Genomic DNA, 27,939 nt, shown 5'->3' on the forward strand with positions numbered 1-27,939 from the left:
TCACGTGGTAGTGACGGTTAAGAAGGCAGCAAAACTGTCATTAACGAAACTAGCGTTTTATTGGGCGAACTTGTGCCCTCAAAAGCTGGCTACAGTCAAAGAACAACGATAGCGGCAAACACACTCGGCGATCGGCGAAAATGTGATCAGCGGGACATGCGCGTCGGCTTTTAACATCAGTCGTCGAATGCTCCAGAGTAATCGCTGGGACCCGCGTGCCTTCCACAAAGTTCTACATTATTCGCGTCGCGCATACATGCAATCAGATTACACAAGGTTCGGTGACAGACAGCGGATGGAACCATCGATAACATTCTAGAAACTTCCTATACATGCAGGCGCGTCCTGCTCTGTGCGATAACGTTTGTTAGGCGGTGAAGCGTGGTCACCCGATAAAGATAAACATGTACATGCACGTGTCTATGCCCCCCTGTTAAAGAGCATCGACCCGATGCTGGAAACGAACGAAAGTAATAAACAAAACCACCCGTAGCAAAGAAACAACAAACTAAGGAAGTTCATCAGCGTGCGTTAAACGTTTTAAGACGCACCACGTGGACCATTTCAGATCGTGCACGGCGCCGCTGTGAATGCGAAACGCCGTCTGGCACGACCTCATAGTCCACTTCGCCAACACGTAGGAGGATCTCGTAGGGTCCGAAATAGCGTCGCAATAGTTTCTCACTGAGTCCTCGTCGATGTATTGGGTCCAAACCCAAACACAGTCGCCAGGCTGGTACTACAGGTGTAGCGTCGTCGGAGGTTGTAGTGTCGGCTGTCTGTACGCTGCTGGTTATTGATACGTAGGCGGGCGAGCTGTCGGGCTTCTTTGGCGCGCTGGAGATAGGCAGCGACGTCAAGATTCTCTCCGTTGGTGACGTGCGTAAGCATGGCGTCGAGAGTCGTCGTCGCTTTCCTGCCGTAAACCAGCTTGAACGGCGTGATCTGTGTTTCTTGCACCACCATGTTGTTCAGGAAGTCCACGCCAAGAATGACGTCTCGTGAACACTGTTGGAGGATACTGAAGATGGCAGGGTAAGTCCGGTCATGAACGGTAATTCTTGCTGTGCACATTCCAGTCGGCATGATGAGGTGTTTTCCAGCGGTCCCAATTCGAGGACTTTCCCATGCAGTCTTAATTTTCTTCAACTGCGCGGCGATGTGTCCACTCATGAAGGAGTAATCAGTCCCTGTTTTCACTAAGGCGGTGACTGCGTGGCCGTGGAGAAGCACATCGAGGTCGGTGGTTCTTTGTCTTTCGTCACAGTTACGTTTTGGCGTTGGATCACGGCTGCGTCGTGATGAACTGAAGCTGGAACGTCGCGTCGTCAAGTCGTCTTTCGTCGATGTATTCTTGACTTTATCGCTTCGTCGGGATGGCGGCGTCTCGTTGATATATCGTCGAGATCGTCTTTTCGGTGTCTTCGTCGGTGGCGGAGGATCTTCATCAGTTCGACGAACAGCAGCCGCACCTCCATCGGGTGCTGCCTTTAGTTTTCCGGATATGGGCTGACGGACCGGCCCCTGCCTTTGCCGGCGTATGGGCGGCGCTGCGGCGGCAGGTGACGGCGCCTGGTGACGGCGAACGGGACGTTTGTCGACGGCTGCACTGTGTGGCAGCGAGATAGTCGGCGATGTGATGTGGGCGTTCGCCTTGTTGTGGCCACGGTGCGTTGATGGCGAACCCTGGCAGTCCCATCTCGCAGTAAGGGCATCGGCGGTTGGTGTGCCCGGCTTCTCCGCAGTCATAGCAAAGCGCACGGTGGTAGGGGGCGCGCCAAACGTCAGTCTTCGTTGGAATTCTGCGTGGGGCGGCGGGTTGGCGTGCTGGCGGCGGAGGACGACGGAACTGTGTCGTCACTGGGCCCTGCCGTGGGCGCTGAGGCGGAACTTGACGGCGGGCTACAGCGGCTTATGTCATCGCTTGCGGCTGAGGCTGCGGCGATTCAGGGGCTATTACGAGTTGTTGTTGGAGCTCCTCACGTAGGACGTCGGCAATCGAAGCCACTTGAGGCTGTGATGAAAAGCACAGCTTCTGTAACTCCTTCCGCACGACCGCTCAAATACTCTCGCGCAGGTCGTCGGTGGCCAGTGACTTAACTCTGGCGTACTTTGCCGAGTTCGTGCGGTGGTTGAATTGCCGGTTCCGCATTTCCAGTGTCTTCTCGAGGCTGGTGGCCTCGCGAACAAACTCATCGACGGTCTTCGGTGGGCTTCGTACCATTCCGGCGAAAAGTTCTTCCTTTACACCATGCATGAGTAGGCGGACTTTCTTCTCCGACATTTCCGGGTCGGCATGGCGGAATAGGCGGCTAATTTCTTTTGTAGAGATGGCAACATTCTTGCTTGGTAGCTGCATTCGGGCTTCCAATAGAACCTCGGCCCTTTCTTCTCGGATGATTCTCGTGGAGGTCCGTAAGAAGTTACTTCGGAACCGCACCCACGTCGTAAGGGTCGACTCCCGGTTCTCGAACCACATCCTGGCGGCGTATTCCAATGCGAAATAGACATGTCGCAGCTTGCCGTCGCTGTTCCAGCTGTTAAACGTAGCGACCCTCTCATACGTCTCCGGCCAGCTTTCCGGGTCCTCGAATGTGAAACCGCGGAACGTCTGTGGCTCCCTGGGCTGCTGCAGAACTATTGCGGACGCTGCGGCTGCCATTGGGGCTGTGTTTGCCACGATCTTCTTGATCACTTCTGGTAGAAGACCGTGTTTCGGGGGCAACTGCTTTAGTCTTGGTGAAGAAAAAGGACGGAAACCTACGTTTCTGCGTCGATTATTGTCGACTTAAGAAGGTCGCGGATATGAAGAAGGTCAAATTGACACGCGTAAATATCTATCTTTATCGGGCGACCCTGTTTCACCACCTAACGAATGTTATCTCACATCGCAGGACGCGCCTGCATCTATACTAATTTTCTGGAATGTTACCGATGGTTCCATCCGCTTTTGACAGCGACAGGCTAGCATAAGATATCACCCGTTCAAGTGCGTCTTTCCTCTGGGTTAGGACAGCACCGAGGCCTAAGCTACTGGCGTCAGTGTGGATTTCGGTATCGGCGTCCTCGTCGAAGTTCGCAAGTACGGGCGGCGACTTCATGCGTCATTAGTGTTCTTGAAATGCATCGGGCTGCGGCGTTTCCCACGTGAACTCAACATCACATTTGGTTAGATGTCTTAGTGGCTCCTCGATGCGTGAAAAGTCCTTGATGAAGCGCGTATAGTAGGCAACCCCCGCACCTCCACCAGATGTCACGTGGTAGTGACGCTGAAGAAGGCAGCAAAACGGTCATTAACGAAAGTAACGTTTTATTGGGCGAACTTGTACCTCAAAAGCAGGCTACACTCAAAGAACACTGATAGCGGCGAACACACTCGGCGATCGTCGAAAATCTGATCAGCGGGACAAGCGCGTCGGCTTTTATACATCAGTCGTCGAACGTTCCAGAGTGATTGCTGGGACGCGCGTCTTCCACAAAGTTCTACACTATTCGTGTCGCGCATACATGGAATCAGATTACACAAGATTCCGTTACAGACAGCGGATTGAACTATTGATAACGTTCCACAAACTTCCTATACGTGCAGGCTCGTCCTGCGTTGTGCGATACCATTTGTTAGGTGGTGAAACGTGGTCACCTGATAAAGATAAACATGTACATGCGTCAATATATGTATATTTTCTGCGCCAAAAGAGTTATCCGCTCCAGGTAAGCTGTAGGTGTATTTCTGTGTATAGTGTACTCGTACAACACTGCAATAAAGAAAAAAGAAAAGTGACAGCACTAATCTCGACGCTAAACAAGACGAGGTTGGCGCACATGGCTGTCCAGAAACTTTGATGATTAAATGTTGATTTGATGCTGGCATTGTGTGTCTGCCTTACGCTGATTCACTTAATTCGCCTCGTAATCGTTTCGTATTTCATGTGCAATTACGATGCCCATCCGGGCCTCCTTGGTCGCCTTCCAATGTGGCACTCCTTGTATTCTTCGGAAGTCTTGGCAGCCACGTATCTGTGTTGTCCTACTCCCTTCGGTCAGGGCCACCGAGCGTAGCTCGACGTTCTGCGGTTCCCGGCGGGCACGATACGAATAATGCATTTGGGCGAGACGGCCCACGAGAGCTTCGGCTGGCTTCTTGGTTGGGCTGGCTTGTGTTAACGGACGTCGGGCAGGCAGAGGCAAGCACGCCAAGCAGAGGCTCAGTGACGTGATTCTCTCGTGGAAATTACTTTACCTGACCAGCTGGTATTCGGTCGAGGTCTCGAATAGCATCAGCTGCTATATATACAACGCTGCATTAATGTTAAACAAACCATTCTTTTGGATGCACGTGTCGGACGGTGCACGTCAAAACAACTTATGCTTGGTTCATGATAAGTATCCGCTCGAAAATGACGTCAGAGTCCAGCGACGGACGCAGGCTAAGTTATTCATTGCTAGATTTCGTTACACATGCGTCTCTCTAACCTCTTCCGTAATTTATGAACCCAACAGATAATGAAGTCAAAGAAAGCAGACTGCAAATTAGTTGTGCCTAATTTGAAATGTAGAAATAGGTTAAGGAGAAATAACAGTGGACATAAACAACTGCCACTGCCTTCGGTGGCAGACGAAGCCATAACATCGGCATTTCGCGTGCCTTGCACTACCAATTGTGCCACGGCGCCGGCTGTTCCCACGTCCACATTCTTGGGTACTTATGTAGGCGCACAAGCTCAAAATGGCGAGTGTTAGGCGATGCCCACTCATGGCCACGGCAGCGGATATGAAACATCTTTTTGAGCAATGGCGTGCGTGAGCATACGCGAAACCACAACTTCCGCGTAACACAGGGTACGTGGCTTCGGCTACCACCAGTTGCAAGTTGTATTTCTTTGTCCACTCTCATTTCCCTTGCTCATCCTTTATACACCTAAATTACAACTACAAATAATTTCTCCTATTGTTTCACTGGATTTGCAGTCTGTTAGCTTCGTATGGTTGCGACTTAGAATAATCCGGCCCCTCGATCCTCTTTGTCTTTTCCCATAAATTAGAAAGAAAACGCCGTAGCCGATACCCTAATTGAGGTTGAAAGTAAGAAATAATTTGGACATCTTATCTGTGGCGTAGAGCACATAACCAGTCATCCATTAGGCCAAGGGAAGGCGAATACAGTTGTGGAAGGAGGGTAATTAGGTAGGGGCTACGAGAATATGCCATTTTGTCGTTACAGTGCTTGTCGACCACATGAAGAAGACTACGATGACACCGAATGGTGACGCGAGCGGTGCGTGTAAAAATTTCTCGAGGAAGAAGGTGACGCCCTGCTGAGGCCCGAGACTGCTTGAGATCATCCACTCAGCCGCCTCTATGGTAGAGTAGAGAAAATGTTCAAATTTTTTAAAATCCAGTGGCCATGATAGTAGGTACGGTGGTACGGTGAAGATGGTGTGCAATGCGCGCGAGTAGCGGCCTGCCAAATCGCTGGCCCAATGTTGCTGCAACCTGGGCACAGACGTCACATAAAGCTTGTTCCAGCAGCCCACGGTTGGCCAACGTTGCAGGGTCGTTCAACCCAGATCAGTCCATCGTCTTCAGCGCTGCTTGCGATCCCCGGCTGGCTAACGTTGAAAGGGCGTCCGGCCGTTGCCCATCTGTATCCAACACGACAAGCTACACCGGCGTCGACCGTCGCTGCCTTGTTAGGACTGCGATATCTGCCCAGCAGCCAGTTTAGGCTCCTCTGGCCTTCTTGAAGCCATTGGGTTCAGAGATAGCTGGGGGAAAGTAAGCATGACCGCAGTTTAGATTAACAAGACGCGAATGGAGGTTTGGTGGCAGAAAAGTAGGGAGATGACAAACGGAGGCTTTTAAAAAACAGAATTCCCAGCACGATGAGCAAAACAAGAGCAAGGTAAAAACGGGAGTCAACGTTTCGATAAGTGGAGTTGCCTTTTTCAAGTCGGACTTGTCTTTAGTTGGACTTGTCTTTTTCGCCTTGAAAAAGACCAATCCACTTGTCAGAAAGTTGACTCCCACTTTCCCCTTATTCTTGTTTTGCTCATCGTCTCGAATTTACATCTCCCGCCTTCCCCGTGTGTTCCGTGGACTTCCCAGTAACGGTTCAAAAAGGTTGGTGCTGGGAATTCTTTGTGTTTGTGTGTTTTCTAAAAAAATATACGTAGGACATTAGGCAAAATAAGAGCAAGAGCTTGGTGGCGAAAACCACCACCCCGTTTCAAAGGGAACGCTCATAGCACCCATGTTTACATCCATCCATGAGTCCATGTCTAATATACCGTTGTCACACGGTCACTTTTGTTCACGATCGAGCCAGATTTGGATCGTATTCCTTGATGGCTATTGATAATGATCACTGCTACATGGTCCAACAATCCCGATCGAGTATGGGTGAGTTCAAGCGCACCAGTTGTCTTTAGTGGCTCCAAAGCACTTACAATTTTTTTAATACGCTGCAAGAACTCAAGTAAACATCCCACTTTTTTAAGAAAGCATTTTTTTGTTTATTATTGGGGGTTAAGCTATTATCGTCTGCTGATCGTCTGCAACTCTCAGACTTACACGGTCGTAAGCACCGTGGTCGTCAGCCTACGATCGCGATCAGGAGGCCTGATCGCGATGCATGGATCGCATTTGTCTGGATTCAGATCGAGAAAGATTGTGATCGAAAGTTACCGTGTAGCAGCATTTGATTTGGATCGAACTCAATCCGGGTCGGTCCTGATCGGGATCGAAAGTGACCGTGTGACACCGGTAAAACATCACCGTTGGCATCTCCGCAAGTGCCAGAACGAGAGCCCGCACGAAGGTCAATTCGCTTGCTGCTGCTGCCGCGCTTCCTCACTGACGCGTTTTGGCAGCGAGTTTCCACGGCCATCGAATGAGATGCATCCATGTTTGCTTGTGCGCCCGTGACACAAGGCTTACTAGCATAGTTAGTAAGTGAATGTTTACAAGTTTATACATTGGATAAAACTACTATCCGTACTTCGTATAGCTGTCTACTAATTCGCTATCGCCATTGATTGTTTGCATTTCGGGCGAAACTGCTCTTTTTTACCTATATACGTAGGCGAAAGCATAAAAAAGCGCCCGTTCATATCTTAGAAGGCACCAGAATGTTCTCACTTTAATGAGGTCGGCTGTGTTCTTACACCGTCAGTATATTTGTTTACATTCCTACGTTGCCGCCATAAACTCATCGAGTCTTTCGTCGCAACAATGAAAAAGGCTTCATACTAGGATCGAACACCCTCTCAACGGTTGCGGCTGCGACGCGAGGATACTACTGTCCACAGGCGTCAACTTCGGCGCGTGGAAGTAGCCGATATGCCGCATACAAAAGCACCTTTTTTCCTCTTCAAATTTCCTCATCTCACCACTCGACATGTTGTGCTGCTTTCCTCGCGAATAGGCGCTTCTGCTCATTCGCAACGTTTAAACCCTATCAGGCCTTCCGGTTGTTTTCCGCTTTGCCAACCACTGAAGAGATTGCATGTATCTCTTTAAATGGAAATGACGCACAGAGGCCCACTCGTGCTCCGTTAACAAAAGGGGAATATTCGCAATCTCGCTTCAGTTCTCGCACAAACGCAAAGACAACCAAAAGCGTTCAGTCAGGACCCACACATGGACGAACACGAGTACCTCTGAGCCTAGGCACCCAACAAAAAAGTGAGTGGACGTTGAAGTGGCGGACTGCGTTGTCCGCTCTACGGTTGGGCGGTGATCTCTGTCAGGAAGAGACGGGGATTTAAGTGAAGGGGCAGCATTGATAGTGGTAGACTGATAGCCTCCCTTGTTGCGCAATAACATTATGGCCAGTTGGGAAGGCGACAGTAGATGGCGCGGCTGCTTTTGTATCGGTGATAAGCTCGTGGATTCCGCAATGTTCCTCTCTGTCGAACTGAGCCACCTTCAATAGAAGCAGGGTGCCCTTGAGACTAAAAAAGTTGCAGTTAAGGTCAAGATGCGGTGCGTTCACGGATATTACTTGAACGTTTTTGTTCAGAGTAACATTCGGATATTCTAATCACTTGCAAACAACATTCGAAGCGGAGCGCGAGGAATCGAGTCGTCACCGGTCGTGCATGGGATGTGTGCGCCTATGACGAACCACGAATTTTGCCTCTTCCACTTTGTTCTCTTTGAGGCACGTCGACCTGACCTGAACACTTCTTTATTTGTTTTCTTGCTTTGACACGCACATGTGGCTTCTGACGATTAACCTCTGGTGACTTGGCGCGCACCAGCAGGTGTCAGTAGTTGGCTATCAATGTTGGTGACGACTGGTGTTCGCTGATGTTTGTGTAAAACCTGATTTCTGTGTTACGACGTGTTTATCGGTAAACCCGCAGGCTTGAACAATATACCACACCCTATGGCCGCTATGACGGATTTTGTTAGCTCCGTAAAGCCTGATTATTCGGAAGGAAATGGTGCCGTACGTTAGAGCTTAGCTAGAAAATAGCAGGCATATACGCACATGTCTGTTCATGAATGAGTCATGATATTTGGTGTATAGGAGTAGAGTCACCGTCCCTCTATGAGTGCAAATATTTCGCGTCACATCAGTCACACTAAAGCGACGCTTCAGCAAGCAGTAACCTTCGTCTGCACATGGGAGATTTAACCTGCACTCTGTTAACTGTCCTGTTTTAGAAAAAAAAAGAAAGCTGTTTTTAGGTTGTCTCTAAACACATTGCCACTGTCCACATCTGTTGTTTGGGCTACATTTTCCAGTACCAACACGTAGCTAGATAAAGTCACATTTGAACGATGTTAATATCCAGAAACATGACTATCATAATATGAAAAAGTTGCAGAACCGCCAGAAAGTCTCGACAAGAGATGCAGGGCGCCTAATAAGTGTGGCCCCTCCTGATAAAGATTTCAAGAAAGAACTGCAGCAAAGAACAAAGAGCATGCCCCCTACACATGCAGGTTTCAAACGAGCATGGCATTTTGTAGTTCAACGTGGTCCCGAGTCCCTGCTGCGTTGTTACGATCACAAAATAATTGAACTCTTTCCCCGTTTCCGTAAACCGAAAAATTCTATGGCAAGTTCTGCAATATATCTTCCCAGAAAGCGACAACAACTAAAAAAAGAAGTTGCTTCAGATACTTAAACTGCTTACACGTGAGAATGCGAAAGCACGAGAGTCATACACGTTGTGCATACACGAGAGTGCATATACGTTGGCAACATGCTGCAAACATTCGGACCATCTTGGTGCAGAACAATGAATTTTTTATACACAGCTGACGTGGCATCGAGAGTTGATCGCAGTAGACACGGCACCGATAAAATACGAAGAAGTGACGCGTGGGGGGCAGCGTGCTCCTTTTATACAATCATGACGTGACACCACCACACATCCCCATTGGCTGCGCTGTCACAAGCCCAATGAAGCAAGTTCTAGGCCAATCCTTTATTTAGCCCGATAGCTGCTAGAGACGTTGCAATGGGGCACGCACTTGGCACACCTTTATTCAGCCAGAACCGTGGAGCTGACATGGCGTCGGGGCAGCGTGCTAGTCTAGCACCCCAGAGGCTGGGTTAGGTACACACCGAAACATAAATGTACAAAGCTTTCTTTTTTAAAGATGTTAATTTACTTTCTCTACAGGAATCTCTATGAGAAATTTGACGTCAATCCGATCATTTCTGACGGGTTCTTACGCTTTGCGTCTTCGGCCGTTTTTGGTGCCATGGCTTGGTCACGCCCCCAATGCCGCCGGATTTTCGCCTTATGGGGCATATAATGCTTTCGCATTAAACATAGAGCAGCCTTCAGCAATTCCTTTGGCTGTGAACTCATTTACTCTGACAGCAGCGTGCTTACGCAGTGAGGACCAGCATATTTATTTTAGCTTGCCTGCTTTTATTCTTAAATAATTGCGTTCGCACATTATGGGGACAGGACAAGAACCGAGGGGTCAAAGGGTGTCCTTTCAGCATGCGCTTTCTAGGAAAAGATGTTTCGCCGGTTCGCCGAGAAACGGCGATCCTTGTGGTCAAGCAGCACTATGCGAAGCGCATCTTTGGACTTGTGAAAGTTGATATACTATATAGCAGTTGTCTGCCAAGAAAATATTCGTTTTCGGTTCAGCCTTCTGTATCGTCTAGCACACCCTGCAATTTTTTTGCAGGACACCTAGTTTATTCTGTAAAGCTTGCCGTCGGATTAAATGCTGGTCTGTCGGAAACCGTTAATGCTCGTAAATGGAATAAATGTTTTGTATCACAGTCTCAATACTTCTCTCAACAGTAGAAGGCTTAAGCAAAGTTTGAGAATATTTGAGTGCACAATCGATGGAGTTTTCGGACCCCCACGTGCATGCAACTAGAAGGGAATGACTTATAAAAATGAAAGCAGAGAGCCTGGGTGGAAGTAGTAAGCTCTGGCAACATATTCGGCGCACGGCAAAGAGGCGAGGGGACGTGAAAGAATGATGACAGATAATGATGACAAGAAGAATGAGTATAGTGCCTGTTAAGTTCGACAAACTCTATGATGTTCTGCAAAGGTGCTTCTTCCTGAAACCTACGAATTTTACCATAAGCTGGCAACTATAAAGTATGTGTCCAGATATCCTTGTATTTTGAAAGCCTAGTGCAACACGTTATGGGTGCTATTTCAGGAGTTCGCTATCTTAACAAACCATGTCCAAGCGAGGCACCTAAAGCGCGCTCCGTCGATTAATTCTGTCTGACGCCGCCGCACTACCACTCTCTTGCATTGCATGCAGTAGATGTAATAAATAGCCTGATGCTCCTCAATTGCCTCGCCATGCACCCCTGAGACCTCTAGCTTTCGCAACCAGTCCTCACATTATATACAGGAGTTAGAACTTCCTTAAAAAAGTAACCAGGCGAATGTCTCAGCGCTTTGATGAGAGACCTAGCATCGGTGTGTCGTGGAATGGATTGCTTCCGGCTCACATCTGTCCGAAAACTGAACGCTTCTTGATAACGTTCACGACAGAACGTTATCGGGACCGAGTGCCGTTGACGAGCAGATAAGAAACAAGGACAAGGATACGCGCATTATCTACAAGTAGCCGTGCGATGGCCATAAATCGCACGTCGTGTGCTGGGGTGCTCAAAAATTATATTAAATGATAGGGTATTACATGCCAAAACCACGATCTGATTATGTGGCGCGCCGTAGTGGGCGATTCCGGGTTAATTTTTACCATCTGGGCTTCCTTAACGTGCACCTAAATCTAAGTACACGGGTGTCTTTGCATTTCGCCCCCATCGAAATGGGGCCGTTGTGGCCGGGACTAGATCCCGCGACCTATAGTGCTTAGCAGCGCAGCATCAAAGCCTTAGACTAAGAAACCATGACGAGTATGCTGGGGTCTGCGTTAAGTGAACGCGAAACATATCCGAGGGCACCTGCGCACTTATGAGCTGCGAACGCGAAAGTATTAATGTCCAAGTGAACTCCACTGACCGGTCCTTCGAGTTATGAACTCCTCGATGGTAAGCGAGCGCGTTGAGATGCTTGGCCAACGCATCCTATTAGCACAAGGCCGGTACACTTCAAGTCATAACGTCATGCTACTTCGCCCGAATGCCATAGAATCTGATGGGGACGCTCCTGAGTAAGCCGCGATGATTTTGACGTCACCGCTTTCGTGACGCCAGGCTTCGCAATGAAAATTTCCGTCCATTAGCATGATGTTTTAAAGCAGAGTGCACAGGCCTGCTATGTAGGAGGCGCTGGTTTAGCCCAGTGGGTAACTCACTCGGCCTCTGAGCATGGGATCGTAGGCACGAAACCTGCTGCCACCAAACTTTTTTCCTTTCAAATTTATTGTGTTTTATTCATTAATTTCTTTATAGCCATTACCGAAGCGAGGTTGGAATGCAGGCGAGAGCTCGCGCGGACAATACAGGCGTCCGAGAGCGAGGGTGACGTGGCGTCGTGCCGATTGCGTCGCCCCTCAGGCAACACCTCGCGCGCCATCGTGGCAGCAGGTGTTCTCTTTCGTCCACTCTGCTCCGTCGAGGCGCGCACGGGACGTGTCGTGGCAGCCATAGGGAATTTGGGTGCCCTTTCGTGGCTACACACGCTGGCCTTTCCGCTCAAAGGGCGATTTGGGGCTTCCGCATCAATCAATGTATCTAGGAAGCCGAAGGCAAGGACAACCGTTGTGGTCGCTTCATTGGGGCAACATCGGCCTTGAGAGCCGCCATTGGAGAGACCGGCGCTGCTATCACTATGACCTAGAGATTGACCTCACGCGACTCTCGTTTGCGCTTTTGCCACAGCCAACGGAGTTAGCTGTCTGGGCGACTGAAACATTCATTGTAGGATTGAAGATAACGTGTTTCATTCCCAAGGCAGCAGGTTAGTTGCTCACCACTACAGCGCAGTTAGCTGGGGCCCTATAACTTAAAACTATTCCAATATGTTTTTATTCTAATCTTTGACGTCAAATTTGCGTAAACGCCGACGGAAGCATCAGGCGGTCACCCGCAGGGTTGTCCCAACAGACTAATCAAACGCTCTCCTCGTTCATAGGAGGTCACTTTTGTTTGCTTGAAAAACGAATAACATTGCCTACACTAGGCGGCTTGTCTTCTCTAATTGGCTGACAAGAGGCGAGGAGCACATTCAAGTGGAGAGAGATTTGATGGGGCCGAGCCACTGCACTGAAAATTGATAACCGGATGAAGAGGGTGGTGCCGGCGTCTGCGATTGGTCCGCTTTCTGTCACTTAGCTTGCGTTGGCTGGTCAAAAATCGCGGCGGCATGCAACGGAAGCTTAAGAATGACACCAAAACGGATTCTCAGCAAAGAAGAGTTGGCAGAGCGAGGTCATAAACGTGCATAAAGTGCTGGAAAACGTTGCACGGCCGCACAAAAATATTTACTGCACGCAAATAAACCCATGTTCTCCGGCAGGTGCGAGTAGCCAGTGCCTGAACGATCGGCTGCAGCCATCTTTTATTCCTTTTGGAAAGAGGCAGCCTGCGGCTATTCAGAAGAAAATTCAATTTTGTCCAGCATATTAATGCATCTTTAATGCGTAAACGTCACTTTGACATGGTGAGTTTTAGCGGTTTTGTGACGTTGCGTGACAGGCAGGTGAAGTGGGTGCAGCCCGAAAGCTTTTGACCAAAAGTCGAGGGCTAATGCCGAAAAGCCGTCGAATCAGAAATAAATATTTTTATTTTTTCGGTCAGATCATGCATAAGCAGTGTGTGCACGTCATATTAGATGTGGAGTTACCGCGGTTTTCGTGACATCCCGTGACAGACAGGTGAGGCGGGGGTGGTCCATAACAGTTTTTCACCAATCGTGGAGGACAGATTGCAGAATCGAAGCAGAAAAGTTTCGAATAGTTTAACCTTATAGCACGCCTGCTCAGTGCCGCAGAGCTGGACGTATTCGACCGAGCCCATGTTGGTTTTCATGCGTACCCAAAAAAGAAGCGACAGCGAGTTGATTGGCTGGTAAAGTCACTGAAAACGAAATAATATGGTGATAGCAAAAGATGAGCCCTTATACGCAATGATAAAAAAAAATAAAACAGCTCAATGTTAATAAATCGACAGCGGGCGTTCGGCTTATTCAACATACAGGTGGTAAACAATCGTCCCGCAGAAGTTCAGGCGTAAGTGGCCAGCCGTATTCCCCGTGACCAATGCCCTGAGTAGTACTGTTATTGCAGAAAAAATGCGTATAGCTACTTTTATGGAAGATCAGGAGAACGGAAAAAAAAGGTAGGTGACCATAATATTTGACTTAGGGGTCTCTTAGTGACACTCGCAACTCGGTGTTGGTGTTCTTTAGGTTAACTTTAGGTGAACGCAACGCACGAACCAAACTCCGAGGCAACTGCTTCAATTTATTAGCCATTTAAATATCATGCCACCTTCTTGTATGTGATGTCATTATTGACGTCATTTCTCCCGCTTGTTACTTCCGGGTTTCAAGAAATTTTGCCAAAGCAGTGATCACGTGGCGGGTCTCTAAAATCTTTAGTCCTGTGCTTTGGTGTGCGGTAATCAGTTATTTCTAATTAATCCTAATTATTACATACGTCTCAGTAACTGAACTTGAAAAACTAATGTTCTAATATCGTATCTATCATGGAACCCATGAATATTGCACTGTACTATTTTTTTCTGATTTATATTGAATTTTGTTCCCGGTCGTCTCAGTGACTTCTAAATAATTTTAATGATTCTAGACACTTCAGTAACTCAACTTGTAGCTAAACTTATGCTCCCATAGCATATCTACAATGAAACCCATGAATTTTGTACTGTAGTATGTTTTTCAATTTCTTTTCGTATTTCTTTTGAATGCCCTCCCTGGTCGTCTCAGCAGGTGAACTGGAAGTGCTGCGCAAGAAACAAAGAGAGTCACTCGACGCTCGTGCCACTATTAGCCGATATAAAAGCATGAGGTTGCTCTCTCGCTAAGGATTCTTGATGCCTGCGCACCAGACTGGGATTTACGCGCTAGGTTGTTTTGCAGCCAAAACACCTCACATACGACGCTTAAAAGATGAAAACACTCGGTATTAGTCGTGGGTGAACCGCTGGAAATGCCGAACACTTCGCAGCCGGTTTCCCGCGATGCAGCTTTGCACGTCACGTAGAGATGCCAGCAGGTGCCTCCCCCCCCCTGCCTCCCCCCGGTATGTCCTCAAAGACCATTACCATCGGCACCGCGAGCAGGCATGAATTTTTGTGTTACAGGAAGAAGTTTTGTTTGTTCCTTAGGACATCTTTCTTTGTTTCATTATGGGACATCATATCACTTTCGTGCTACCTGTCCTAAAGGCGATGGTCCATTCATACACGGCACGTTTGAGAGCACTGCGATTGCAGGGTGCAAGCGGCCATATCCCTTACTTTTGCAGTGAAGGTTTTAATGTGACTATAGATTAAACTCTAAAGCAATGCGGACCAGTTTTAATAGTTGTAAAAAAAGAAAGAAAAAAAGCGACTTAATTCTATGGGCTTATATTTTGAGAAAATTTCGCGAATGCTAGGGGAAATATGTAGGCAAATTTGGAAATGTGTGTGCGTGTCATTTAGGGGTTTAATGAAATTTGCCAAATCCTCGCTTTTCGACCGTTTAGTGGCGATTCATCAAACACTTCGCGAGTATTTTCGGTTGCCTGAGAGAGGTCCGAAAACGGCAGAGAACTATTATTTCAAGAGAATGGGGGCCACTTTGTCAGTGACGGCTACTGAAAGTTAAGTGTGTAGAATAATTATGTGCTTGTAAAATATTTACTGAAACTACCGACTAAATTTTTGTCGTATACAAGGCGTGTAGTTGCTTTTCCTTGTTCTCCTCGGTGAACTGTGTGAGCCGCGGGGTTTATATTTCGTTAAAACAGGAACCATGTTGGGAGTTCGGAAGGATAAATGTTTAATTTGTCTAGGTTATTTCGAGGCTTTACAGAAAGTAACTTATTTAAGCGTTCCAGTTTGTTGTAATTCCGTTATTCAAGATGTATGCCAGGTACATAAAAGAAGTGCACAAGCCATAAATGTTAGAATTCTGTGAAAATAGGGGCAATGTTAAGTGTACTGTGTCGCGAGAATTTCATGTTACAGGCTTGAACAGAAGCGCTAAAATATTTATTGAACTGTCGTTTATTTCGGCATTTCTTTGCATAATGCGAGGATTGTCCTCGGACTATATGGTGTCCTCGGGGAACTTTACATGACATCTTGTTTATATTCCACAAAATTAGAGGGCAGGTTGTGTGTAAGGTGTACGAAATGTGATAATCAAGGGCGTTAAATAACGCTTTTGCAATGAATTATGTATTCATGTGGCCAGAATGATTACGAGGGTGTCTTAAAATTTAGCCAGCTGTGCTGACGTAACTACAGATGCCACCAAAATCGTATTAAAAACGTTTGGAGATAATGATATCGCCAATCTGAAGTTGAGCATCAGGCGAAAAGCCGTCTGATTGGGTGAAAGCATTAAAAAAGAAGGAGGACCCTGACCACAGTCAAGACAAAATGACATTTCGGCATGGTCCCCAAGCGTCACCGCTGTTGTGTCTTTTTACTGTGGTCAGTAACCTGCTTTTTCTCTATGGCGAATTTTTGTGCCAAGTTAAACGCATCTGGGTCAAATACAGCTTTAAAAATATTTTAGCAAGTTCTCGAAAGTGTCACGCTGCCGTCTTGAGTTACGTGTCTCAATGTTCTGAGTGAAGTCTGCATTAGAGAAAACTTACATTTCGGAAATATACGAAATATATATATATATATATATATATATATATATATATATATATATATATATATATATATATATATATATATATATATATATAAAGTATTACGGGCTTCCCGAACTTCCTGCACACATACCTTTTCCACTTTGACATTCCTAATGCTAAGCGATCAATGTTAGCCTTCACAACCTAAAATTTCCGCAATTTCAGTGGCGCCACTCTTTAGGGGCAGCGCAATGGCGCCTGTGCGATGCCATTAGAGGTCCCATACGGTGTGTTCGAGCTTTTAAGGTTGCCAGAAATTTGGCCGCCATCGCGTATGCCGCATTCACGTATAGCTGCACCCGCGCATAGTTAGAACACCGTCCGAGGGGTCCAAACACAACGTAAAACCTCCATATCGCTTTGAGTGCTTCGCCTGTCAGGCGAAGCCGTTAATTATTTGTTATTTCAATGACACTGACTGGAACGCACCGATATGTATGGACTCTTGCTTTATAAGGAACATGCAGAAGAAACGGAGCGAAAATACCCAGTAGACCCGCAGAATTGGGTAGTTTATCTAGCAACAAAAGAGCGTCGCTACTTCTTGTGACTATTTGCCAAAAGCAAACAGGTCCATGAAAGAGCACGTTTATACAATGCTTATAAATAGAAAAAAAAGAAGTCATTTTTAGCCTGTGGAGTTTTGGAGTTCCGCTGAATTTGCCAGCTTCGTAATTGTTTATGGATGGTGGCATGTTTGTGCCCTCAGTCTTAATTTTACAACGAGTACTTTAAATGTGGCATTTCTACAATCTGTAAAACAGCGATATATGGTCCAGCGACGCAGTTAAGTTTCAACCATTGAGGAATAATAGCGTCCCTCCATATCTCATACTCAGGCTGCTGAGCCTGTACAGTCTTGGGACAGCAGGAGCGTGTGATCGCCTCGCAAAAAATTTCGTTCTCCACTATATACCTTTTTTTTTGCCCCGTGAAACTGCAGCTAATGTAAGAATTGCGCACGATGCGCAGGAACTCCTGGCAGACTTTATGGAGGAGGAGGAGGAGGAGGAGGAGAAAAAACTTTATTCTTGTCCTGCGCAAGGTGTTGCCACCTTCCTGGCTAGTACCACGTTGGGACCGGGAGGTCAAGCCTCCTAGCCCTATCACGGGCGTAGTGGACAGCCAGGACATGAGGGATATGATCTGGAGATGAACTTGTACGGTGCACGTGTGTATTTACCTGTGTACTGAGTGAGTGTACGGCGATGTTATCTGTGCAGTATGATATTTTCAGTTTTCTGTGCTACTGAAGAAAAAATGTCTGTCAGTTTCGGTCCCAAGAGCGATGCCGTGACAGCGATAACAAAGTTAAGCGCTTAGCTTACACTCCACGCACGGTATTCTAATTATAGGTGAGTTGCGACAAAATAGAATGACGCAACAACACGCAAAGCAACTACTACTACTGCCTGGAAGGAATAGTGCCTTGGCAGCTACTAGGCGTTTCACAACGCTGAAGTGACAAAGAGCGCAACCAATGAATGCTCCATGGTGCACGAAATTAGAGACCGACGGGAAACCGCGGGCACTTGTCAGTGCCCAGTAAAACATTACATAACCTTAACCTAAAAGGACGCTAAAGGCATGATGAAGCACTGCGCTGCAAAGGAATACTTTCGACACGGAGTTAGTGAACTAAGAAACTAGACATACAAGAAGAGCAGACTGACAGCTGTTCAATGATAGCGGTGGAAGAAAGGCATATATAGCAAGAATAAGCAAGATGGAGGTCACATCGGTTTTTTATCGATACATCGAGTAGTGTGCGCGTCAGTTTCGTTTTCAAGAAGTTCGATTTTTGTCAACTAGGGGCGCTATAACGTAAAACTCTTCCAAACTTTTCTATTCTAATTCTGCAATCAGCCCTCTGCGATTGGTCAAAAACTTTTTTGGGCCACCCCCAGTTCATTTATCTGTCTCGCGACGTCACAAAACCGCGATAGCTCCACATGTAACATGACGGGTATACACTGATTATGCATGATATGACCGAACAAAAGAAAAATAGTTATTTCTGATACGACGCCTTTTCGCCATTATCCCTCGGTCATTGGTCAAAAGCTTTCGGGCTGCGCCCACTTCACATGTCTGTCACGCGACGTCACAAAACCGCCAAAACTCACCGCGTCAGTGACGTGTACGTGTTGAAGGTGCATTAATATGCCGAACAAAACTGAATTTTCTTTGGGATAGCCGCAGGCTGCCCCTTTCCAAAAGGAATAAAAGATGGCTGCAGCCGATCGTTCAGGCACTGGCTACTCGCACCTGCCGGAGAGCATGGGCTTATTTGCGCATAAAAAACCCTTTTTGCGTGGCCGCGAAACGTTTTCGAGCACTTTGGGCACGTTTACCATCTCGTTACGCCAACTATTCTTAACCGAGGATCGGTTTCAGCGTCATGTTTAAGCTTCCGTTCCATGCCGCCGCGATTGTCGACGAGCCACCGTAAGTTAACTAAGGGAAAGCAGACCAATCAAAGACGCCGGCACCACCCTCTTCATCCGGTTATCAACTTTCAGTGCAGTGGCTCGGCCCCATCGAATCCCTCCCATTTGAATGTGCTCCTCGCCTCTTGTGAGCCAATTAGATAAGACAAGCCGCTCAGTGTAGGCAATGTTATTCGTTTTTCAAGTAAACGAAAGTGACCTCCTATGAACGAGGAGAGCGTTTGATTGGTCGGTTGGGACAACCCTGCGGGTGACCGCCTGATGCCTCCGTCGGCGGTTACGCAAATTTGACGTCAGAGATTAGAATAAAAACATATTAGAATAGTTTTACGTTATAGGGCCTTAGTTCTACAGATGGTGCACTAACGCACGTACCGTTTAATCGCGATGCAATATGAAACGCTTCGATGCTCTGTCAGTGCATTTTTTTCTTCTTTTTTGTCCTGCGTGGCAATGATGGAAGTTCTTTCAAGCTCTGGCTGGCCAGCACAGCGAGGTTTTCGCATGCCGGTGACTATTTACAGGCGTAGTTGTGTTCTGTAGCTTTCCGTTTAAACATGGACCAGTCTGCCTGACGTGCTCATGCTTACGATGCAAGAAAAATTGATGTCGTAGACCGCATTTTCGAGCAGTCCACGTATTTGGACCTGTGTATTCGTGTCACAGGTTTAACTTCCTCGATCTTTTTTGGTATTTTGTTTACATTGGAACACATTCCTTTGAGCTTCATGAGTGTCTAAAGAACAAAATTTAGTTGTTTTTTGTTGGCAATCTTCTTGATCTTCTACAAGATACCGCGAACTTGCGGAAACACAATAAGCACGCGATCTTTGGATGCTTCACAGTTCTTTTTGCTTTGTTTTAATCATGGGCCTGAGTAATTTTTGCGCAACTGCTGTCAGCATCTGGTTGAGGTATCCGCGGTCGACAAGGAACTTTAAACCTTCATTGAATCATGCTTCCATGCTTTCTTCAGGTGCCTTGGTTGGCAGCTCGTGCAATGAAGCGTGCCTCAACGAAGTAACTGACGCGGCGACAGAAAGAAGCTGCGCGACGTAACCCTATGAGTTTGAAACGCAAAGTTATTGGTTGAAGGACAGGGATTGCAGGCTCCTGTTAGGTGACACGATATGAGTACTTGTTATGGAAAAGTATGCCTATCGGCAAAAAGTGACAATTCGTGAATAATTCTGAGGAAAATAGTGGTGTGAGCGAGGATTTCTTGCCTCGCTTCCGCAGTCAGGCATCAAAATTATGTGAAGAGGCAGGGCTAGTGAGGCAAGCAAGCAAGGGACGAGCAGTAGCAATTGAGTTAAGTTCTAGCTCCTTCTTGACCGTAAAGACGCAGAAAGAAGATCTCTCCTTCCGAGTAGTAGTCGAAGACAAAGACCCATGGCAAATAAAGGAAGTTGTCTATATTCCTATAAAGATGTCTCAGAAATCGCAAGGTAACGGGCCTTTACTCCGAACTTCGACGGATTACATGACTACTTGAAGGACCAGCAACCAACAGTTGATCTTTTGTGTGCTGACGTATATGACATGTTTTACAAGTCCCGAATGAAGGTGAGGTATAGGTCATACATATAGGTATGATAATATATATATATACGTATAGGTCATACGTATAGTATAGGCATAGAAGTTTACGGAAACACATGGTTTCAAAACCAGTAAGGCAGGATTACAGCTAATTTTATGTCGTATGCAACTGTACTTCTACACCCTGTTCGTCATCAAATAAGAAAATGTGTACCCAGATAAGAAGGGAATACCCATTGGAATATGGATAGCACCAATCCTCTGCGACTACTACTTGGCAAAAGACAACCAAGCTCTCAAGGAAACACTTCATCACGTTTGAGTAAGCTGATGCTACAAGTACGTTGCTGACTATTTCGCATGCTTCGAAGACTAAGGTCGAAGTGAAGAAGAGACTAACAGCGCGCTACTCATGCTTAAAATCTCAAAGAGCTTTAGAATTCATCCACGAAGTACCACATGGCTAATGCTTGCAGTTTCTGTGTGTTAACATTACATTCCTCACAGGACACACTTGCTGGAAATACTCCACTACATGCCCCCCAAAAAAGGATGCCCAATTTTAACTCGGGGCATTCTAAGCTAACCAGACTGGCCATAACAGCTCCTTGCTTCGAACAGGCAGCCAATAAATATTGTCCACACAAAGTGGATGAAAGTTTACGTATGCAGATCAGGCACCTCGTGGCGGAAACCCCTACCAGATGATGCCAGCAGTTGCAGAAAAGTGCTTCATGCCCACTAAGAAAACAAAGCCGAACCGTGAAACTGTCAAAAAACTTCCACTTATTGTGATGCCGTACGCTGATGCATACTCGTCCCAAGAAGGTTGCCAGCAAGGACCAAGAAGATTTGATGTTTTCGGCCCCCATCAAACTCAAGGCAATGTGCGCCAGAGTAAAAAAAAAACAGCAAAGAAGATCTAGGAAAGTCAACGTGTGGCATTAAAACATGTGCAAGTGTGCATACTGCACAAAAAAATGCGGCTTACAACGTTCGTCTGTCTTGTGGGCTTGTGTAACCCTAACACACTAGTCGATGTTAAAAGGACAACCTGCGAGAAGACACCTCGAACAGAAAAACCTCGCGGCGCACTACTCGAGGTGTGTCTGCCACCTAGAGCTTGAAGAAACTTCTGTCCTGACCACGCACAGCAAACACATCGAAAGATTATCGAGGCAGTCCATATTGCATCGCTTTGAAACGGCACGTGTGATAGTGCACCATGTGTAGACTAATCGACAAAGAAATACAACGTCTGAAAAAACATTAACAAGCATGCGACTTGATGCATAGATTAAAAAAGACATGTGGCCATGCATCTTTCTTACTCTCGCTATATGTACCTTTTTTCCGTCACTGTCATTAAATAGTTGTTGGATTGCGCTTCTTGTGTGCGGGTTTTCTTGTTCATTACTTATGAGTCCGAAGTATTGCCCAGCAGCGCAGAGTTCCATCGTTTCACACAACCAACTGTTTCACTACAACACACAATCGGGCACTAAATAAATGTAATAATTTGAGATACATCAACATTGTATTCTTCAAGATGTCTATCATTGTTTGCTTCGCGGAAAATGCACACCGAACGTTCCGCTGCTGCGCTTCAGTTTGAACCATCCGCGGCAAAGGGGAGGACTTGATGTCATGTGTACGTGGCCTTCCTCTATGCCATTGCTATTTTGTAAGCACTCAATTTTGGAATGTATATAATGCATATATACTGCTTGGAGGCTTCACGTGTTCTCACGGCGTCCATAACTCCGCGGCTCTGCTTGCGCTTACGACACCGGGTCCGGTCACTCGAACCTCCGCGACCGGAGCCGGTAGGGTGGTTGCTACACGTTGCCGCTTCGGTTGTTGTGAACTGAGAAAAACGATGAAACTCACCGTGGCTCGAAGCAGAACACCACAAACGCTCTGTGCGAATGGAACTTCTGAAGTCGCACATGAGAGGTATCAGAGATGTCAGGCGCCAGATGGCACTACTCCGATTTTAAATTTTTGTCATTTTTTCCTTACAACAGCCTTACTACTGTCACAAATGACGAATTTGTTACTACAGAATCCTAGCTTTTTAATCTAGCTTGACCTAACATTTCCCATTTATATTAAATTTAACGTGTGCTGTCCATTTTGCTAAGACTTGATGATGCATGCACAGAGCTCAGAAGGAACTCTAGAAGGTTTACAGTGTTTATGCTTAAAGCACTCACGCCAGCAGCAAAGGCGGAACGCTGTCCTTGTTCACTTCATCGCCTTTTTTTTGGTAACCGAACGCATTCCATATTGGTGGAGACCTTTAAGGGAAGGTTTCATGGTCACGTGGTGGCGGCGTCGACCACGTGAATGCGCCTCGAGTGGCCTCATGTTTGCTATCGTGATGATCAGAAATAGCTGGAATGCGTTTAGACCTCTAGTTGCCGTCGATCACAGGAAATGCCTTCCTGAGCGAGTTGGGGGTTGAATTGGGCGTTTTCACTGCCCACGACACTATCCCGTCACACCTCGCGTGAAGGTAGTATGAGGAGCATCGCATTGCCTAAAGTATACCAAACTGCGCTATCTCGCGATTGGCCCATATTTTAATAGGCCTAGCATTCTTCCGCAAAACGATTGCCTTGTGCGAGTACCTTCGACAGCGTCGTGCTGTTCGCGCGAGCACACATATTAACTACATTCCTCGCACTCTCTTCCTTCTTTCTGTTCCTCTTCTTCTTTTCCCCAGCATAGGGCAGCCAACCAGGCACATTTTGGTTAACATCCCTGTCTTATTTCTGTTGTCTCCCTCTCTCTCTACGTTCTTTGTCTCTCTATTTTCTCGAGTGACGACAGCTTCTGCCGAGGCATAGATTTTGAGCCCCAGTTCAGGCGGCTGAGCGTTATCTGCGGCCTCAAAGAGGCGCCATAGCACGCGGCGCCTTTACGTCAAAACCTCGCTGCCTCTTATCTCGATTCTCCTCTATGCGCGCGAGCATTACGCAGTTCGCAACTGGAAAGGTGAGCCGGCTTTTCGTTTCTCACACGTTCACGGTTGACACTTGCTTCCGCGAAAGCTATGCGTGAGGTGGTAGTTGACGGTGTTATTTATTTACTGCTACCGTAGGGGAACGTTGCTTGTAGAGGAGACTGCTTCGAAATCGTGCATAAAGATAGGCAGGTCGCTGACTATATTACGAGCGCTTTACGGCTCCAAAGTTCCTTTTGATTTCACCTTCTTGTAGTAGGCTTTGGCCGATGCTTGTAAGGAGGCGCGTCAACATTCCGGACATGAGCTTTACTGAACACGCTCACATAGTCTGATGTAATAGTTCTGCAGGAACCCACAAGGTGGAGATAAGTAACCAATAAAGGGAAATGAGCTCATTGGTTCCTTTTGTAGCAATTGCTACGATTAGGTGTATGTCCCTCATTTTCCCTTTATTGATGCGTGTATAGTTTCAATGTCTGATTCCGATAGGCTATTATTAAGTTCGAACGGCACGCATTGTAAACATTAGAAGGCGCGAGACCAGCGAAACGAGGAGTGTTCTGCTTTATAATGAAGTTATCTAAATGGCTTCATGTGTCCGCAAAGTATTCGTGTTTCGACTTTCACGGCAATTCCCTGTTTTGCTCCTGCCTTCGAATTTATGTTGAAGAGTTTAATTATGGCACTTTGCAAGTTGGACAACAAGTCCCCTCTGTGACGAAGCCGCGTGCTACAACATGATGCTAGTGCGTGTAGCGACATACTCTGCGCCCGAAACGTACACCCCTACATTCCATTGCCACATTCGTACTTGCTGGCAGAAGGGCAAACAGCCCGCTTTCTCGACATAGCTTTATCGCGAGGCTTTATCGCGGCTCTTTGCACAGCCATGTGGAGTCGTTTACCCCCTTGTATTAGGGGAGATTACGGAGTTGGACGGAAGTGGCTCTTGACCTGTTACACCTATAAAAGATGTTACAGTAAAAAGCTGGCCCGACAGTGCACGAGGGAACGCTTCACTTTATTGGCAATGCTGCACTTCATGGTGTGAGCCATGTTTGGCAATTGAACTTTACCTGTACGCCTAAGACAGCGGTTACCAAGTGCAGGGAAGCATTCTTCCCAGAAGGCGCACAATGCGCCTAGACGGCGATAACAGGGGGAGGGGGAGAGGGATCTCGACTCGCTTGCATTTGTTTGCACTCAGTCGCATGTCGTAACACGTTCAATGGACTGGTTGGAACCGGCGCATAGGTACGGCGCCTGCCGGAAAACCACCGCTACTATCGATTTTTGTGAGCGCTTCCCGCGTGAATAGCAATTTAACCACCTCGACGTAATCATACGGTATGCTTATGTCGTGGGGGCAACATGTGTACTTTAGTCAACGTACATAAGGTAACGACACTTACACAGAGAGTCGCCAAGAACTTCAAAATAACATTTATGCTATGGTAATTCTGATTGCCGCGGTATTCTATTAGCAAAGGCCGACAGTCCTTTTTTTCGCGTTTAAAAGCGCTTAGAAATGCCTATATTACTGAAAATCCGATCAGCGTAAGTGTTCTATAGGTTGTCTTCTGCACGGTATGATCTTTATGAGAGCACTGTTTCGCAACTAGGAATGGAAATTTGTGGAAACGAAGTATGCATAAGAATTTATCGTCTACAGAACTGCACTATTCTGCAACTAGGAATTCAAATTTGTGGAGGCACAGTAGAGCATCGAAATCTGTGGCTTACAGATCCACGCTATTTCACACTAGAAATCTAAATTTGTGGAGGCGTAGTATGCATCGGAATCTGTGGCTTACGGAACTTTTCATAGTTCGCGCGTCTTCTGCCTTTGCTAAAAGTAGCGTAACGTAGGTGCGTGGCTGCCGAGACTTTGGATGAATACATCAAACGCCTCCTACGTTGCAGGACGTCCAAGGAGACCCGAAGGGAATCATTGCAATTGCGCGTGAAAAACGATGACATTTAGACAATATTCAAGTAAGAAATAAACAAGAAACACGATAAAGAGACAGAATAGACACGTATAATCTGCATTTATTCATCGAGCCATTTGAACAACCATCTACGTCGCCCTCGTCGTCTGCGGCGTCGACACTTGGTCGACACTTCATTTCTCTCACATCCAGGAGCATGGCGTCAGCGACGTTCACCTACATACCCAGCAGAGCTGGCGGGGGCAGCGGCAAGAAGGGCCTGCAGGAGAGCTCCCTCGAGCTGCTCAGCAGCATCCCGGAGGAGTCTTCGCTGTCGCGCTCGTCCGGCCGCCTGCAGCGTTCCCTGCGCGGGCCGCTGCTGTGCGCACTGGTGTCTCTCCTGCTTTCGGCCGTGGTTCTGGCGAGTTGCGCCGTGCTGGTGTACGTCGAGGTCTACTACCGGTGGTCCTTTCCGCTGCGCGTCGACTGCAACCTGGACCCCACAGGGGGAGCGGTGGATTACGGCCGCTGCTTGCGCAGAGGGTAAGGAGTTGTGATTGGACGTGATGGAGTATTTCCTGTTTACAAGAGAGATAATGAGGTTCAGCTAGTGAGCTTTATACACGCAAGTACAATGGGGAAGGGGGGGGGGTGCGAAATGCTGGACGAAGGCTTTTTCACACTGCATATTAGGATGCCTTACACCATGTAGCTGACCACTTGCTCATAGATTGAGGCGACGGGTAGGCTTGCAAAGAGCCGTGATATAGCATGAAGCATGCGGTGGCTATAGGATAGCGGCACGAGCTCGTGTAATTCTGCTTTCATCTTTTAAGTATACGTCCTAAATCTCTTGTGGGTCAAACGAAATCTGTGGAGTTGCACACTTGCACAATTTCGCATGTATTCTATTGATGTTATATTTCTAATGTAAAGTTGTACTTCAAAGTCGACGATCAAAACCACATGGGAGCGGTATGTGGTCATATAAGCGCTGCATGAGAGGTAAAGTTGCGCAGACTGACACGTTATATGTGACTGGCCGGCTAGGGCGGACTCTTGCGTGATTTGGCCCTGTCGTGATCCCTTACGTGCAGTGCTCGCAAAAGGCAAGAAACGAAAGAAAGAATGACGCTCATACGCAGAACTGTATGCGTCCTTCTTTTGTGTCGCTCCGTCGTGCGCGCCGTACGTAGACGGACTTACACCTTAAACGAGCGCAGTAAAGTTGACAACCAAATGTCGGAATCCTTAATTAGCGCACCTCTTGCCTGTGCGAAAAGCACGAGGGCTGGGACACACGTTTCGTACGCCTGATTGTTCTTAAATTGTGTGGAAGAGACCGATAGTTCAGATTGTAAGAAGAATGTTCCAAAAATGTATTGCTGCGAGATTTATTTACCCCGGTAAAGTGACAAAATGAGTAATGTCCAGAGGCGTGTCGGGCATAAAATGAAAGCTATATACAGTTCAGCTTATTATTACTCTCTTTCTCTTTCTGTACAGTGGCTTATAGCATGTCTGTAACCAATAGGGTTGACGTTTCATTCTTAGGAACAAGAGGGAGAATATTGCTTATTATTCGTCATCCAACGAGGGATTCTACGTACACAGTTACAGAGGAATAACACAGGCTTTGGGGTAAATGGAGACGCTCGCTTATAGGACCACAGAGAGAAAAGAAAAGAGCGCCGAGAAACTTATGAAGTATATATTTTGCAGCCCTAACGTGAAATAATCTTGCATCGTATATTTCTGAGTCAGAACGAAGCTCAAAACAGGCTTACAAGAGTCAATGAATTTCTGCGTCACCTCTCTACGACTTTTTCGATGGTGCCGAGACCAGGAACATCACCTAGATATTACTATAGCGGTTCATCAAACAGTTGCTTTCCTCTGTGTTCTCGCGGCTGATTTTCTTGGAATCAGCACTCGTACATGTACTCTACTTCATTAGTTAGTATCGGGCTTTAAAGGCTAAAACGACGCAATGAAAGCTAGGGGAGGACCGCAAAAAAAGGAATTCGTATGAACGAGAATAAAAGAAAAACATGTAACATATCCAATAGCGTTTGACACGAAAGCTAAACCGATTTCGCATTTTGTGTAAACAGAGCGAGAGGAATGACAGAAATGTAAAGCATGTTCATCGGAATACACCAATAAACACTGCCTTTCGGACTAAGCCTACTGGTGCTATATAGACGTGGTCGCAAAGGGGAAGCACTTACACCCGTATTCGCCCAAGTTCTCCCGCTCGACGCTGCACTTGGATTCCTGAATTTGGATTTACGCGTCACCTTTGAAAGGAGTGGTAACTGCATTTCAATGACACACAACGCTGACGCCCGAACAACAAAACAAGAAAAAAGTGTAAGCCGTTGCGTTCGAAGGATATGTCACTTGAATGCTTGTTACCAAGGAACGTTGTTAAAAAGCAACGTCTTCTTTAGTCGAGAGGTGTCAGTGCGCTACGCTTGGTTGAGTCGAGGAATAGCTTCAAGCTTCTTTCATTTTCCTTTATCGCTTGTGACAAAGGTAACACTTATTTTTTGCGTACAAGAATGCAGTACCATTATGTAATCTATGTGAAATATTATACAAATATAAGAATATGTCACTTTAAGAGGACTCTATTTAGGATGCAGAGTATTTGCATTTATATAGCATAACGTAAACGCTATTGTAAGGACGAGTGGTTGTAAAGTACCGTCGAATAAGGCGGGAACCGAGAAATGTAGAAAAAGATAGACACCAG

General features: G+C 46.8%; 1 protein-coding gene across 2 annotated transcripts in view; it reads left to right on the top strand.

Moving 5' to 3' along the window:
- The window catches only part of LOC142576378 (lysosomal alpha-glucosidase-like), a 165,933-nt gene that overhangs the window by 52,180 nt on the left and 85,814 nt on the right, over window positions 1-27,939 (top strand). The window contains exons 1-2 of one of the 2 annotated variants that reach the window (XM_075686485.1): window positions 23,185-23,279; window positions 25,395-25,724. In XM_075686485.1, the coding sequence (XP_075542600.1) occupies window positions 25,399-25,724 (326 nt within the window). In that variant the 5' untranslated portion in view covers window positions 23,185-23,279; window positions 25,395-25,398. Of the gene's footprint in view, window positions 1-23,184; window positions 23,280-25,394; window positions 25,725-27,939 lie in introns of those variants that run through there. The other variant, XM_075686484.1, reaches the window with a different exon arrangement.

This window comes from Dermacentor variabilis, chromosome 3 (genome assembly GCF_050947875.1).
Source record: "Dermacentor variabilis isolate Ectoservices chromosome 3, ASM5094787v1, whole genome shotgun sequence".
Lineage (NCBI taxonomy): Eukaryota > Metazoa > Arthropoda > Arachnida > Ixodida > Ixodidae > Dermacentor > Dermacentor variabilis.